Consider the following 16,049-nt stretch of genomic DNA (forward strand, 5'->3'; position numbering starts at 1 on the left):
CTATATCCCGTTTGTGCTAGCATGATTCCTATACCTGGTTCGTGATGCAATGTCTGTGCGGAAATCAAGTATATGAAATATATTCTCTGTCGATAAATTTAACAAATAGTACAAACCTTTTATCACTATGAGGATTGGAGTATGCAAATCCTTTGATTGAGTTTTCTTTTATAATAAACGACGAATTATCTTTTGTAATAATTATTCAAATAATAATTTTACTACGATTTAGTATAGAAATATTAAGCTTTTTGTAACTTAAATTAAGTCAAGATGAATTGTAATTTCCAAATAATTATAATGACACAACTGGAAATCCAAGATATCCAATTAAATGTCCAACGTCGATATCCCGCTTCCATATACGCTGCTTCCAGAGTTTCCTAAAGTTGTTTCTTAATTCTAAGGTAACACAAGAAAATTTTATAAAATATTCTGTCGTTACAACTGAAGTTTATTTCTCGAAGATCAAGATCAAGATATTAATGTTACACACGTACACATAGATCATGTCGTCCGTTTATTACTTCCCAGAGATATGACGTGATTTGTTGTATGTTCCTCCGTGAAACGAGCGGCGCAACGCTGGAGAAAGGGTTCGCTAAAATAATTCAACCTAAAAATCATTGGTGCTCAAACACATTTTTCTGAGATCATAAAACACGCGGGCCTCGAACCTAATTTATGGTCGTGATCATACCTGATTTATGGTCGTGATCATACCTAATTTATTATCATAATCAAACCTAATTTATGGTCATAATCATACCTAATTTACAATTCGCAATACCCATAGACGCAAAGTCGCGTACCTAAATCACCCTCGAATTTGCCCGGGTTTACAATAGCTGATCAAACGTAATCGCAATCGAAATCGCGGCGCGCGTTCCACAATGCAATCGTCGCTGTTCACTTTTACGCTTTGTCCCGTGCTTTCGCCCGATTGACACCCCGCTGTTTGAACGTCCAATTTCAACCGCAGCGCCGATCGTTTTCGATTTCCTCGCGCGCACACGAAAATAATGCGCCCCTCGCAACAGGATACGCTTGATTCGATTCCATTCGAATACGATCGTTTCCGGATCGATTGCGTGCCGCGCGTTAAAACCAGAATGGGTTCCCTAATTCTCGATCGAAATTTACACAACTTAATCGACACGCGATATATCGTTATTAATCCTCGGACGGCGGCGTCGGGGTTCTTTTGGACCCAGCGTTTCAAAGGCATCGTCTCTAATTCCTCTGCGTCTGAAGACTAATCTCATTTATTAACTAGCTAGGTGTACTAGAAGGACCGGAGGGGTTGAAAAATAATTCTGAAAACATAGGCTCGGCCGCCTACGAAATCGTCGAGAACGTCCGTCCTCCGAGGGTTAATTTTTCATAGGATTAGGATTAAAATTCGTGGCTTCTTTCGTTGGATGACACGTCTAATTTCAGCGCATTAATTTTAATTTTAATTTTAATTCTGAAAATTCTGGCCGTGAAAGCATGAAAAATTTCATTTGACAGCGGTAACAATTTCTGACAGAATTAGGATTAAAATTCATGGCTTCCATGGTTGGATGCCGCGTTTAATTTTACCGTATTCAAGGCCATGAATTTTAATTTTAATTCTGAAAATTCTGGCCGCGAAAGCATAAAAAATCCAATTTCTGACAGCGTTAACAATTTCTGACGAGATTAATAATTTTCTGACAGCGTTAACGCTAGAACCATCGAAACATAAGACGTCTGAAATATTTGATCAATATCCCATAGATCAGGAATTCTCAGCGAAACGAATTTGTATAATTAACACTTGGTCGGCGTGACCCGGGTCCATTTTGTTCCAGCGTTTCAAAGGCATCGCGTATTTACGCAGCTCCTATTAACCCTTTGCAGTCGAATGGCGCCTCTAAAAATGATCATGCCACGTTTCAGAATAATCCTTATCAAATTTACTAATATTGAAAAAATTGTTAAGAGATAATATTATATATTAAAATTCAATTTAATAATGTATAAAATGCTCCAGGTTATACAAAATGGAAACGCTGCAAGTCTGAAGAAACATCTTGAATTTCGCAGTTAAAATGGCTCCGACTGCAAAGGGTTAATTCATCTCAATAGAAAATTGTGCAATTAGCTAGAAGAACAAGGTCAATAGGTCATGGATAAAAAGGTACCATTTAAAATATGTTTAAAAAGATCGACGAGCAACTGCTTAAATAGAGTTTTAAACATTGTCATCAGTACAATCGTCAAAACTGTCCGCCTCCAGTGTTAATAACTTTCTTTTTAGTTATAATAACCGTGAAGTAAAGAATTCAAAATACGCCATAATGTTCCAACGGTTCTAATGTTAATAATCAGAAAGCATTGTTTGTTATTTAGCATCGTTAAAATTATACTGTTTTTAGCGATTCGGTTGGCACGCGGAAATTAGCATAAATTCCGGTATTCGCGGAACATATACGAAACGTTAGCATGCCGTGCGTGGGCTATGCTATAGGATATTTAGCGTTGCGTCGGGGGAATGGCGATGAGTTAGTTTCTATCCACAGTCGGTGGAATGGTAATCACACGTATACAGAGTGTGTCTGGCGTGTCACGGTGTCGCACTATTACTCCGAGGTCGTGTACGCGATCCGTTTAACCCTTTGCGCTGCAATAAGACTCCTGATCGAGATTTCGCGCATCATCCACTAAATATCAATATTATTCATTTATTTCAAATCGAAGCCAAATTTAATTCTTCTTTTAACAAAGTACAGAAACGAAATTAAATAAAGACAATATGAAAAATAAAAATTATCTGGTTTTATTAAAAAATAAGAAATGTTTAGTCTTATTAACATTGCCGCGTTAGCCAAATATGGCTGACACTAATTTTTTACCAATATTGAAAATTCATTTTTATTCTACTATATTTAAACAAATTAAATTTAACTAGAATATTTCACTAGCAAAAAACTTCCAATTTCGTCTCGTATAATAAATATTAATTTTCTAATTTCCCTTTGATTAATTAAATTGTTTTAACTATCTAAGGATTTTAGTGATCGATTATCAGCGCTCGATGTGTTAAAAAAAATATTAAATGTTAATATTAACACAGTATAAAACTGATCGCAGCGCAAAGGGTTAATCGTAGTTGAAAGCAAAAGTTGCGGTAATAGATTGATCTGTTAGAAAAATAATCTGCTAGAACGATAAGAGTTCGAGCGACAGAGACACCCTGCGCATGCATTAGTCTACTTGGACAGCCGCGCACGATTTATCTCGTTAATTTTCGCAACATTCGTACACTTTTATATAGATATATATATATTCGTTAATACTTAATCCTAGAATAAACCATTGTATAGGACTGTGTCTCGTTCGTTTGCGATTCGACGCGAAGCACGAGACGTGCTTCCATCAGAGTTCCGATCGAGCAAATATTAGAGAGCTAGACTGCAAAGAGTTTGTACAGATTTGATTCGTTACAGGTTCATCCGCGAGGACTTGGAAACGAATTTCTCTTCCGCGAACGTGAAAATAAATCGATGCTGGCCCTCGATGGAAATGTTTAAGGAAGGCAGCTCGTGCAATTAATTGGTAAATTAATTTTTCTGTATGTGAAATAATAATGCTATAGTTTGAGAATGAATTTTTATAGTCTCAATAGAAGGTGAGATTCAGTTGTATTAATTTTGCGATTATTTAAATTGATTTAGATAATATTTCTTTACGAAAGAATATTCTTCATTTTTCAAAGTGAATGTTAAAAAATAATAATGTTATAGTAAACAATTTTATTAATGAAGCTATACTATAGTAAATAATAAATCTATTAATAAAGCTGTAGTAAATAATAAAGCTACAACAATAAAATTATTATTGATGATTTAACAGATCAGATTTTTTTCTATACCATTTTATACTTATTTTTATTTTTTTGAGATTACCTCCCTCGCTATACTTCGCTGTGATCGCAAACGAGCGACACGCGTCTTCGTGTTGGTCCACTTACGACAATACTCGACTCGTTAACATTTAATTTGATTGGCATTTAGTGATCTACTTTCCTGTAATACTTTAAACCGTGTGCGCTCAAAGTTCGAGATCGTGTACCCCCCCGATGATGTTAATTACTTATGCATTAACACTCCCCTTTCTACGTGACTTTTTTTTTCGCCCAGGTCACACAGCCTCCTCGCTAAAAAATGCCAATTTCGTAGCTCGCTAACAACGGAAACATCGACTTTAGTTAACCAAACCGTTCGACGTGTATTACTAAACCAATATGTATTACATATTTCATTTTATGCTTGTCGTATTTTCCATTAGCATTTTTTTTGCATTAGCCTTCCATTAGTATTCTTTTTCGCATTAGCCTTCCCTTAGCAAAATTTTTCAAAGAAGAAATCTACAATGCCGACTGTATTTTTAAGTTGGTAAATTGAGTTGTGACACGAGGGCTATGGAACAAAGTAGGAAAAATCGAGAGTAAAATTTATAATATTAATTCCATGCATTTTCAGTCTGTGAGTGTAGCTGTATAAGAGAATGAATATTTCACCGATCGATCTTATAGTATTTGTTGCGTTAATACTGAAAATTCTCAATCGTTTAGAGTATTGTTACGGATGCGACAGGGAGGGAAATTTGTATTTATTTTTCGCGTTGTTTTATAGAACACGAGGAATGCGCATAGGTAAACGGAACGAAACTAATAATTAAAAAATCTAATGTAATTGTAGTGAAATTGGACCTAACCGTAATATAATAGTAGTGAAATTAGACATAATCTCGACATAATAGTAGTGAAATGAGACATAACCTTAATATAATAGTAGTGAGATTGGACATAACCTTCATATGAAATTAGACATAACCTTGACATAATAGAAGTGAAATGAGACATAACCTTGACATAATAATACTGAAATTGGACATAACCTTAACATAATACTAGTGAAATTGGACTATACTAAAATCCAAAAAATAATATTAATCAATAGCACCGAAGCAATTACAAAATTAAACATAAACGTAAAACACCGTCGATGTTCGATCTCAACGTACACTCGGACGATCAAATGACATTTACATCGATAACAACGATACCTAAAACATCGATCCACGCCTCCCCCGTAAATACATTTTGATATCGTTCATTTAATGGATGCAGACCGTAGGGCGGAAAATATACAGTAATACGGCTGCGGACGTCGATGCGTTTACAATTTAAGTTGAATGGGAGAAATAAATAATTGAAATGTGCGCGCCACAAGTGCCGTATACAAAAGAGCCACCGCAGAATAAATTGTAGTTATTTACCGCGAATTCAACCCCGACCTAAATTTTGTATAAAACACAGCCTGTACAAAACGGTAACTCGCACGAACATCCGCAGCCCGGCGTCATTCCAACCCTGAACGATTCCGTAGTAAATGAAACTCTTCTTTTAAAAAAATATGTTCGTTTTACTGAAACGTATGTATATATATATTTATTTATTTAGTTAGTTGTTTATTCATTTGTTTACTCATTTGTTTATTCATCTGTTTATTCATTTATTTATTCATTTATGTATGCATATATTATATATATATTTATATATTTATAGATCTGTACTTACGAGCTAAATAAAGCTTGCGTCAGGTTTCCGTCAACTAATCGTCTAGTTGATCGTTACACGTTTGATTATAAAACGAGGTGTGGTTGTGTCAAACGTCGACGAACGATGTTCATTTAATATATAATATTTCTTCGTCCCGTTCTCTATCTTAAGGTGTCCCGTAGCACGTGATAACGAAATCAAAGAATTATTAGAAAATTAAACCGATCACCTTTACAACACATTAATTTGTTACGTCAATTCGGCTGAAAGACAAATTCTGTTGAGATGAACGGATCATGGTCGAGATAATTGATGTGTATAGGTCATCGGGCGGTGGAAAGAAGAAAAAAAATGGTTTGGAGGTATTCTCAACGAGTGTTCACAAGGTGCCATCCCTGCGACCACTAAAGCAGGCACCTCGGCAGATGGCTTCGGGGAGGTGAGACTGGTGGGCTAGAACGACTATTCTCTCCTGTCGTTCTCTTCTTATTGATCAGCTTTCTCTCCCCTCTTTCCCTCTTTAAAGTCATCGGTAGCTTAACCAGGCAGAGTGGAGGGTTTCTAAGGAGATACTCTTTTTATAGTGTTTCTACCCCCTGTTACTTTCTCTATATACTTTCTACTTTTTCTACTCTTACTACTCTCAGAGAGTAGAATCTATTCTTTTTTATTCTCAAAGGTTTGTAGTCTACTCCTTCTGCTCTCAGATAGTAGAGTCCATACTCTTTTTACTCTGAAACAGTAGAGTCTACTCTGTCTATTCTCAGAGAGTAGAGTCTCTACTCTTTCTGCTATCAGAGAGTAGGGTCTATAGGCTTTCTACTTTCAGAGAATAGAGTCTGTAGTCTTTCTGCTTTCAGAGATTAGAGTAATCTACTCTTTCTACTCTCAGAAAGTAGAGTCCCTGCTCTGTCTACTCTCAGAGAGTGGAGTCTATTCCTTCTATTTTCAGAGAGTAGAGTCTCTAATCTTTCTGCTCTCAGAAAATAGAGTTTCCTCTTTCTACTCTCAAAAAGTAGAGTCTACTCTCTTTACTCTCAAAGAAGTAGAGTCCACTCTCTTTACTCACAGAGAGTAGAGTCTCTGCTCTGTCTACTCTAAGATAATAGAGCCTGTCTCCTTCTACTTTCAAAGTGCTGAGTTTCTACTCTCTCTACTCATAGAGAATAGAGTCTAACTCTTCCTACTCTCAGAAATTAGAGTCTACTCTTTCTACTCTCTGCCAACCTGTTCCTTTTCTCTGACACCTGCCTCTTGTCTCCCCTATTTAACACCGCTTGCCCTTTATCGACTGCCCCTCCGCCGGCTTCTCCGTCAAACCAGCCACTCTGCTTAGCCATGCTCTCTACCCAGCCGCGATAATACGATCCACGCTCCCTTGCGCCCTCCTTTATGGTTTTGGTCCTTCGGCCGAGGCTCGAGCATCCGTTTGCGCTGTGGAGAACCGACAAGAAGAAGAAGAAGTCTCGCAGGGGGTGTCGTGGGTGCCAGAGTGGAGGGCACGGCCCGATCCGACCGGTTGACACTTCAGTCAATAGCGAAAATAAATGTTCCCCGGCGTCGTCCACTCAGGCCCCCACTCCGCTCTCTTCTTTTCAGTGAAACAGCATTCCTCCTCGCCATATATTCTGCCTCTTTTTAGGACCCCATCACACCATGGCGCAACCAATAGGACCCTTTCTTTCACCCGAGAAAATAGGAAACGGTGCTTATGATTCGACAGGGTCCCCGCTACGCTATGTTAGGGTAGGCTACGCGTCCGACGAAGGAACACCGCACTTCGGGAGTCTGTTCGTTCGAGGATCGCGACTCGTTCCGGTGATAATTCCACCGTGAGCACCCCGCATTATGGTTCGACGATCAGGTCGATGGATATGGGTGTCGGGTTCTTCGATTGACGCGGGCGAACGATCGGACGCGCCCCGATCGGCTCAAACATAGTTGGTTCTCGCGGTGCAGCAGAAGAGGTTCAACGCGCCGCGAAAGTAGGACGATTGTCTGGCGGATCTGTTGCTGGGCCTGCAGTTGCTTTGGTTCCAGCGGTGCGTCCTCCATCCGTTCCCGCGGTTCCCTCGGCTCCCCGTGTTCTGCAGGGCCGCGAACTTCTCTGCAACCAAACAGAGAACACCGAGATTTCGTTAACCCTTTGCACTATTTACGGTTTTCGTAGCCCTATGATGATTACGACTATTTCGTCCTTAATTATGTCCTTGATGCCATGAGATGATGCTAGGTTCACTATTGTCCTCGTTCAATTTCGTTCCCAGATTTTGGTGACAGGTGATTCAAATTTTCTTTCGATGACAAGTGATTCAATTTTTGTTGCGATTTCAGGTGATTCAAATTTTCTTTCCATTTAATAGGAATGATTGGCAGCCATTTTTCTCGACTTTTTATTATAGTGCAAGGGGCTAAGCACGTTCCACCCTCGAAAAGCTAGATTAACGTTCCACCGGCTGGAGCGCGGGACCTCTCAATAATATCGCGCTGTTAGGACGAATTTAACCCTTTGCGCTCCGCTGTCCCCCTCTCAGGGGGCATCGTAATTCTAGCATATCGCTCGGATGTCCCCTCTAATGAGACATTAAAGTTTATTAGTGATTACGGAGAATTAAGTTATTATAGCGCAACTTTTCGAGACAGCCATGTTCCTTTAAGTTTTCTCTTGAAATGGCACGAGAAATCAATGAAAATATAATAAAATTATATTAAATTATATATGTATTAATTTTACTCAGATTCAGTGATAGAAATAAAGATCAAAAACTGTTCCAAACGCACGTCGATTTTCCATAAATTATCCTTCAATTATTTATAATAATCCAGATCAAGGTTATGTCAAGGTATATAACACAAAATCCTGTGTGCCAATTAGCATAAATACTAATTACTTTATTTATCAAAGAATGTTCCCCCGGGCTCCCATAGAATGCCCATACACACACTATACTCATCTAAGATCCAATACCTGAAGAAATTCCAATTTACCGAGATACCTCGCGATGTCTTAACATAACCTAAAACCGCCCCGTTCCAGAATTCATTCTACCTCTGTTTTTCTCTTCGCTTCCCTTCCGGAAAATAGCGCGGAACTTTTAAATTGATTTCGTAGAGCCGAGACAGAAAGTTATTTATCGTATAATATCGACACGCCCGCGCAACTCGAGCGTTGTTCCTCGAGGACCCGACCGGCCGGCCGAAGCATTCCGAACGGGCACGGAGGACGTATTATTTCGCAATTGTTTGATATCAGTTAAATTGTTCGGCCGAATATAGGCTGGTCTCTTCACCGGGTAATTAGTTAATGGAGGGTAATTTTACTGGACGAATACGTCGCACTAATTGAGGGAGGATTTTCTTCGACGCGGTTAAAAAGCCGATTGTTCTCCCTGGATTGAAGACGGTTCTTTTACCTAATTTTTTTTTAAAGGGACCGTTCTTTACGTCTCAGTTCACATTAATTTATTATTACAATGTATAAGGTATATGATTCATTTATGATGAATTATATGGCAAGAAAACAATATAACTTAATTACTTTGAACACGGTGGTAAAAGAAAAGAATGTGATGAGACCAGCTATTAACAAAATTCGCGATCACTTAATTGCCAACCTAATACTAATGTACAAATGTACTATTGTACTAATGTACTAATATACTACTGTACTAATGTACGACATGTACGCCATTAATTGTGTTCTTCGCGAGTATAATAGAAGCAAGACATTTATGTCCTCAACTCCCGCGAACAACAGCGCCAAATTACGTTTTCGTTATTCGATATCCTGCAGTGAGGATGTCACCGGAGGCAATTTCGCAGACGTTGTCGCGTAAATTGCAACGAAAATAATATAAAATAAATTAGAGAAAGGGTGACCCGTAGTCCAACTCTCTGATTTAATTTCTCACAAATATATTTCACAATTTTACAAACGTTCAGCATTGTTTATGGTAAGTTGGTGATTCAAACTATGGAATTTGGTAGAATCTGTGTTTATTTGGAATTATTTATTTGGAATTTATTATTTGAAATTTATTTGGAATTTATTATTTAGAATTTATTTGGAATTTATTATTTAGAATTTATTTGGAATTATTTATTTGGAATTTATTTATTATGGAATCAGTGTCCTATCTAAGGTGGGTCGTTAATTCATTAGTGGAACTATTTTTAATTTATTTAGTAGGTAACAACGACGTCGCATCGACGCGCAATTGTGCTCCGGATAATGAACGACGAAAAAGCATCGTCGTCGCATCGTCGTCGGAGAAATGGAACATCAACGGAAGCAATGAAAATCGTCACGGCGTCGAACTGTCAAAATAGACGTTTTAACGAGAGCGTCAGACGCGACGGAATACCGTGAGGATCCCCGGCGTTTGCCTCGCGGAGCGCAGCTCCGGCAAAGGTACAGAAAAATTATCGGGCAAATTGTAGCGAGAGACGAGCTCTCTCGCGTCGAGCTCTCGCGAGAGTGAAATATCCTCGCCATTAGCCAGACAAGCTACGGATCGTAATACCGTCGCAACGGGATGGAAAGCGGAAAAATCATGCGACTCGAAGGCACGATGAAAGGAGGGGGGGTTTAACACTTCCGACGCCGGCGACCGCGATAAATTGCGACGCCTAAGGGTCGCTTCCCAACGGCGTTCACGCAACGCTGAAACAGTCGAACGCGCTTTTTGAAACGCTGCCTCGCGGCGGAATACTGTTCCCACTGACAGATGCGCGCGAATGGATTTGGAATAGGTTAGGTTGGGTCCTTTTTGGGAAAAAATAATCGCGCGATGATTTAACCCTTTGAAATATAATAACGAGTCGATATCTAGTCAATAATTGTAATTTTAGATATCTGCTAATAATTAATGATTTTTACATTTCTGTTACATTTTATATAAATCCTGAATTTTGTATTATTTCTTAAGTCTTCTTATGGCGATAATTGCAATTTTTATTATTCAATTTTAACGATAAATTATTCTTTTCTATTAATCATGTAACGCTTGTGCTTAAATGGCGAATCACTATGTACGCTAACCTATAATACAATAAGCTATCCCACGTGGTACAGAAAATAGCAAAGAAATTGCTAAAATAGCAAAGAAATTGCTAAAATAGCAAAGATATTGCTAAAATAGCAAATATTGCATATATGCAATAACAACGTGCATACATATAAAACAAGAAAGGAGACACCTAAACAAGTGTCGCAATAAAGTCACGCACTCGGTTTGAACGAGAAATATACCAGAAACGAATCCGCGACCGTAAAACGCAGTGTTTATGCTCTCGCGCATTACTTAGGATGACTATGATACGTTTTACGATCCGCGTGGCCGCCGCAATTTTCGCGGCTCGTCAGTGTAAACCGACCTTAAAACCGAGAATATTTGCGCAGTGGCTTCACTGTTGCAATCTCGTCGAGGGCGGAAAAATTATTAACCGTTGCAATCACCGCCCGCTATTCGCGCTCGCGCGCAGCATAGAATTCGCGTTCGCGCGACAATTTTTCGGGGAAAATGTCGCGCCGAAGGGACGCGCATTGTTTCCGCGTATTCGTTCGGGAAACGGCGCCGTCTCGCGCAAAGCATCGAATAAAAAATCAGGCTCTTTTGTTCGCGATACCGTGCGGCCGCGACTTGCTTTATCGGTTGCCGTGTTCCAAGCTCTCTTTTTAACCCCCTCCGGATACGCTCGGTTTCCACAACGAATTCGGGCGGGGTAACCCTTTTTTTCGAACTCTGGCATTTTTCCCCCGAAAGTCGGTTGCCGGCGTAAAAACGAAATTGCCACCGTCCTTGACCACCGCGCGCAGATAATACGTCCACGTCACTGGATGCATATTAACTGCACCCGGACGCCGATTTAATTCGAACAAATTTTCCGGACGAGTCCGATTCGATGGAAATCAGCGAGCGACGCTTTTACGCTAAAATTCGAGTTTGTCAAATTGCTACGTAAACGCTGCCGCGACTTTTTCGAATTGTAACTTTAATTAGCGCTCGCCAGATTACTTAATATAATATATCGTATCTATATTATGTTATTATGTAATATATCGTATTTATAATATATTATTATTATGTAATATATCGTATCTATATTATATTATTATTATGTAATATATCGTATCTATATTATATTATTATGTAATATATCGTATCTATATTATATTATTATGTAATATATCGTATCTATATTATATAATAATATAATATAGATACGGGGACCGTGTGGCGACTGTAGGCATTATTTCATTGCCTCGCGCGCCGTACAAGCAGGTTGAATTCTCGCGCGCTTGCCTCTCATTGGCCACTCTTTTTTCATTAATAACTGGTTAACGAAGCGATGGATTGCATTTCAGCAAAAGAAAAGGTTACTCAAAATGGCCTCAGGAACCCCTCCATTTCTCCTAAGTTCCATTTTTAAATAATTTTTGCACACCCTATACATATACTATACATATATATACCACACATATCGATCCTATGTTTACGCCGATTGAATTATATTGCAATTCAGTTATGCCATTTAGTCACATTGTATTCCGGTTACGCGGTAATTCAACTACTGGTATATTCAAACTTTTCGATTAACGCCGCGGCGAATTACCGTAATCACGAGTATAATTGAGTTAGCCGTAGAACGAGACCGCAGCAGCATATTTCTGTTCGCGTGCTACGGAGCTTCCGAATACATACTATATTATCTATGCAATCATTAATTTCATATTCATAGTGATACTAGCATATTTTGCTTCTATCTCTTGTACAAACTACCGCCGTGGGCGAACCACTTCGATTAACGTTACAAGCGGTTTCTGGAATTTTGAAAACCACGAGACGGTGGAAAATCATTTGCGCGGGTAGACAGGCAATCTCCGTGCTTGCAACGATGGTGGAACATGTAAACGCGTTCAAATATAATATTAGGTATATATAGGCCATAAGATTCTTCCCTTTTTTTTAATCCGAAATCAATACACGATATTTGTTGTTTAAGGTGGATTTATTATGTTATATATGAACCGTTCTGTTCTATAACCTTCTTCCATTTTTCGAGAAGCCTCATTATGCCCTCTTTTGGCTGTCCATATTGAACGGTGCAGAAAAGTGTTAAAAGAGACTTTGTCAGCAAGGAAACGTACTTTGAAAGAGCTCTGGGACGACTGAACCCGATGCCATAAACGGCTAAGAGATAAGCCTGTATGTTTATATAAAAACAGCCACTTAGAGTCACACGTAGCGTGACGCGGAAAAAACTTATGGGACAACCTGTATTTATCAATCCTATATTTATAGGAGAATCTAATGTGATCCATGCTTTTGGCGACACAGCGTTTCGACGAAAGCGACACACGGGTCAGCCTAATCGGTGGCTCGCGGCAAACGTTTATGGTACCGCATCGCAGCACGATGGAAACGTTTGCGCGCGAGCTTTCGCGGCCGTGATTGTTCCGCCGAATCGTGTCCCGAATTGCTTTATCGGTTCGCGGTCGAGCATATTTCCCTCGCCGAGCCGCACAATTTTCCCATCGTTTTTCAGGCCGCGGCCGTCGAATTCTCGTTACCAACGGCGAAACGCGCGCGGCCCACGCGGCGCTACCCTGGTTTCCATGCGGCCCATCTATCCTTGACCCGATCTCCGTTTAACGTTAAATAATGTTCTATCGCGCGTTTCCCGTTCGTCGCGCCCGTTATTTATTCCTACGCCCGACCACCGACGCCCGCCGATATCTGTATCTGATGTCGCGTCCGTACGAATACGACGATTCTCGCAAAAAAAAAGAAAAAAGTGGAAAAAAAAGCAGAGCGCACAAACGCTGCTAAATATCGAAGCGTTTCGTCGGAGTTTAACTTTTTTTTTTTTTTTTTCTCGTGCCAGTTTTATATTTCTCCGTGAAATCTGATTCGTTATTTATACAACGACGAAATTTTAAAGCGCGAAAGGGATTACGCGCCTCTTTATTTCGCGCGAGCTGAAAGCTGAGGCATCGGTTTCGAATGTTGGAAATAATACGGCGGGGTTTAGGGATTTAAAAAGAAATTTTTATAATCTTTGATCATTCTATTGGGCTGCGTCTCTTCTGTATATTTCGGTCATAAATTTGAAAAATTTTCAATCTGTTGATCAGGTTATCTATGGCGAAAAATGGGAATGAAACGGGGACAATTGAATCGTCGATGATTTTTGGAATTTTTAGGTTATGTGGAGGAGTTAGGGTGTCTTGAAGCTTTGGTAGCAGAATGAGAACAAAAGTGAATAAATTAAGATGATTCAATTGTTTATGCACGAAAGCATACATATATTCTTCCCCATTCTCTAAATTACAATTTCATATGTAAAATATTATATTATATATTATACTGTAGAATATTAGATATGTAAATATTAGACATGAAGAATATTATATATATCTTATATATAATATTATTATATATATATTAGATATTAGATAATATTAGAAATAAAAATAAATTTAATACAAAGACAATGCAAGGGGTTAAAGATAATTCTAGTCGACGCGGCAAAGAACACTATTACAGACTCGCCATTTTGGTCACAGTATGGGAAATCATAAAAGGATCGCTTTCCCAGGAACAGAGATAAAAATTTGCATCGAAGTTCGCGTAATAAAGTCGAAAGGCACCCCGCGGACGACCCCCGCGTAGCATTTTCCCGCAGCGGGTGGCAATTTCGAAGTCGTTTCGCTGGTAAAGTCGCGGGGATGGTGGTCAGTTCGGAATGACCCCGCAAGAAAGTTAATACCGTAGGTGGTAAAAATATCGCGACCCTCGTAAAAATATCGCGCCACTAAATCAAAGTGCTTGTAGGCGTCTTTCGGGATCGTAATTCCGCGGCTGATCTGAATCTATCCTTTTTCTGCGATTTTTTTTTCGACGAGCTTTCAGATAAGGGCGTTCCAGGTAGACAAGCGATTCGGCCAGGAATTCGAATGAAGATAAAGGACCGTAATATCCGCGATCATTGGCTAAGGGATCTGGCGAAGACGCGAACGTCTCGCTGTAATGGAAACATTTTGCAAAGGTCTCGGCGAAAGTTGAAATCTCGGATTTGACGAGAAAATTGAAAGAATTCGAGCCGAGCTAAGCTGGATGACTCTGATTTCCTGAAGACGTTCCAAGCTTATGGAATTTTTATCATTTTCTTCATGCATATAATATTCTTTTTATTTATTATATAATTGCTGTTTATTTGAAAACAACCCCAGATTTTAAAGAATTCTTGTTTTATATAAATTGTACTCACTCGAGCGAAAATTGAACATATGAATAAACTTTCTCGAATAAAGATTGACGTATCGATATCGGAAGATATTCGATCCATATTCGTAATATTAATAATATATTTCTCCTTCAAAACAATTGTTCGCGTTAAACTATATGAAACCTTGGTCTATTATTGAAGTCGGGCCACGGTCCAAGAGAAACTTCGGGAAACAGTGGTCAACTGAAAGCACCGCCGAAGATCCCGAAATTCATCGACCATGAAACGAGAGGCTCGAAGAGAAACGTTCGCAGTTCTCGGAATACCTGAACGAACATTGTCTCTAAGACCCCGGGCGCAGTCTACCCAGTCAACGTTTCCAGCGCCGCGGCGCAACAAATGCTCCCCAAAGCGTGCAGCCTTTATGAAATATCACATTTTCCCGGCGCGCATGCAGCGTCCCGGTCCGCGAGCGAAACGTATCGGTGTGCGTTTGTATATGTATGTGTGCGTGTAGGATGGTGTACACAAAGAGGCAACGAAGCGGAAGGTCTTTCGGTGCAACTTCTTCCCGACGACTACGGAATTCAGCCGTGCGTTCACCCTTTTCACTCACGTTTCCGCTACACCTTTGCCCGGCCCCCTTTTCTCTCCCTCTCTCTCACTCTCTCTTTTCTTTTTCTCCGCGCAGCATGCATAAAGCTCCCGGAGCTCTCGTTTTATACAGAAGCCGAACGATTCCGTTTGTTTTCTTATTTTCTGCGAGCGTGCGGAGAGACGCGACTGCGAGCGAACCGGCGCAGTGTTCCCTCTCGAGCGTGAATTTCCGCCCGCGGACCGCTCGAGGAAGTCGCCGCTTCCGGCCGACCTTGACCTGGTTCCTGTTCCAATGTCAAACCCGGTTCCTCTGTCTCTCAACCCCTCCCACACACGCATGGCCCCCCACTCTCTCTCTCTTTCTCTCACGCTCTCTCACTGTCTCTCTGTCTTTTAGTATCTCTGTTTTTCTCTCTCTCTCTCTGTCTCTCTAACTCTCTGCCTCTTCGTCTTTCTGACTCTCTGTCTCTCTATCTCTCTGTTTCTTCGTCTCTCTGTCTCTCAGTGTCTTTGTCTCTCTCCTTTTCTCTTTCTTGCCAGCGTCTCGTTGTTCCCCCGATAAGCTTCGAGACACACAACGATAAGGGAGATCGGGGCTGGCTGACTAATGAGGACACTGGTCTAATTCCCT

The 16,049-nt window shown here is 39.9% G+C and overlaps 1 protein-coding gene across 1 annotated transcript in view; it reads right to left on the bottom strand.

The window, feature by feature from the left end:
* Positions 1-6,704: 6,704 nt before the first annotated feature.
* Positions 6,705-16,049, bottom strand: part of Dcma (decima) — a 29,241-nt gene continuing 19,896 nt past the window's right edge. The window contains exon 6 of the mRNA XM_078185525.1: positions 6,705-7,697. Coding sequence (XP_078041651.1) covers positions 7,522-7,697 — 176 coding nt within the window. The 3' untranslated portion in view covers positions 6,705-7,521. The remainder of the gene's footprint in view (positions 7,698-16,049) is intronic.

This window comes from Augochlora pura, chromosome 7 (assembly GCF_028453695.1).
Source record: "Augochlora pura isolate Apur16 chromosome 7, APUR_v2.2.1, whole genome shotgun sequence".
Taxonomy (NCBI): domain Eukaryota; kingdom Metazoa; phylum Arthropoda; class Insecta; order Hymenoptera; family Halictidae; genus Augochlora; species Augochlora pura.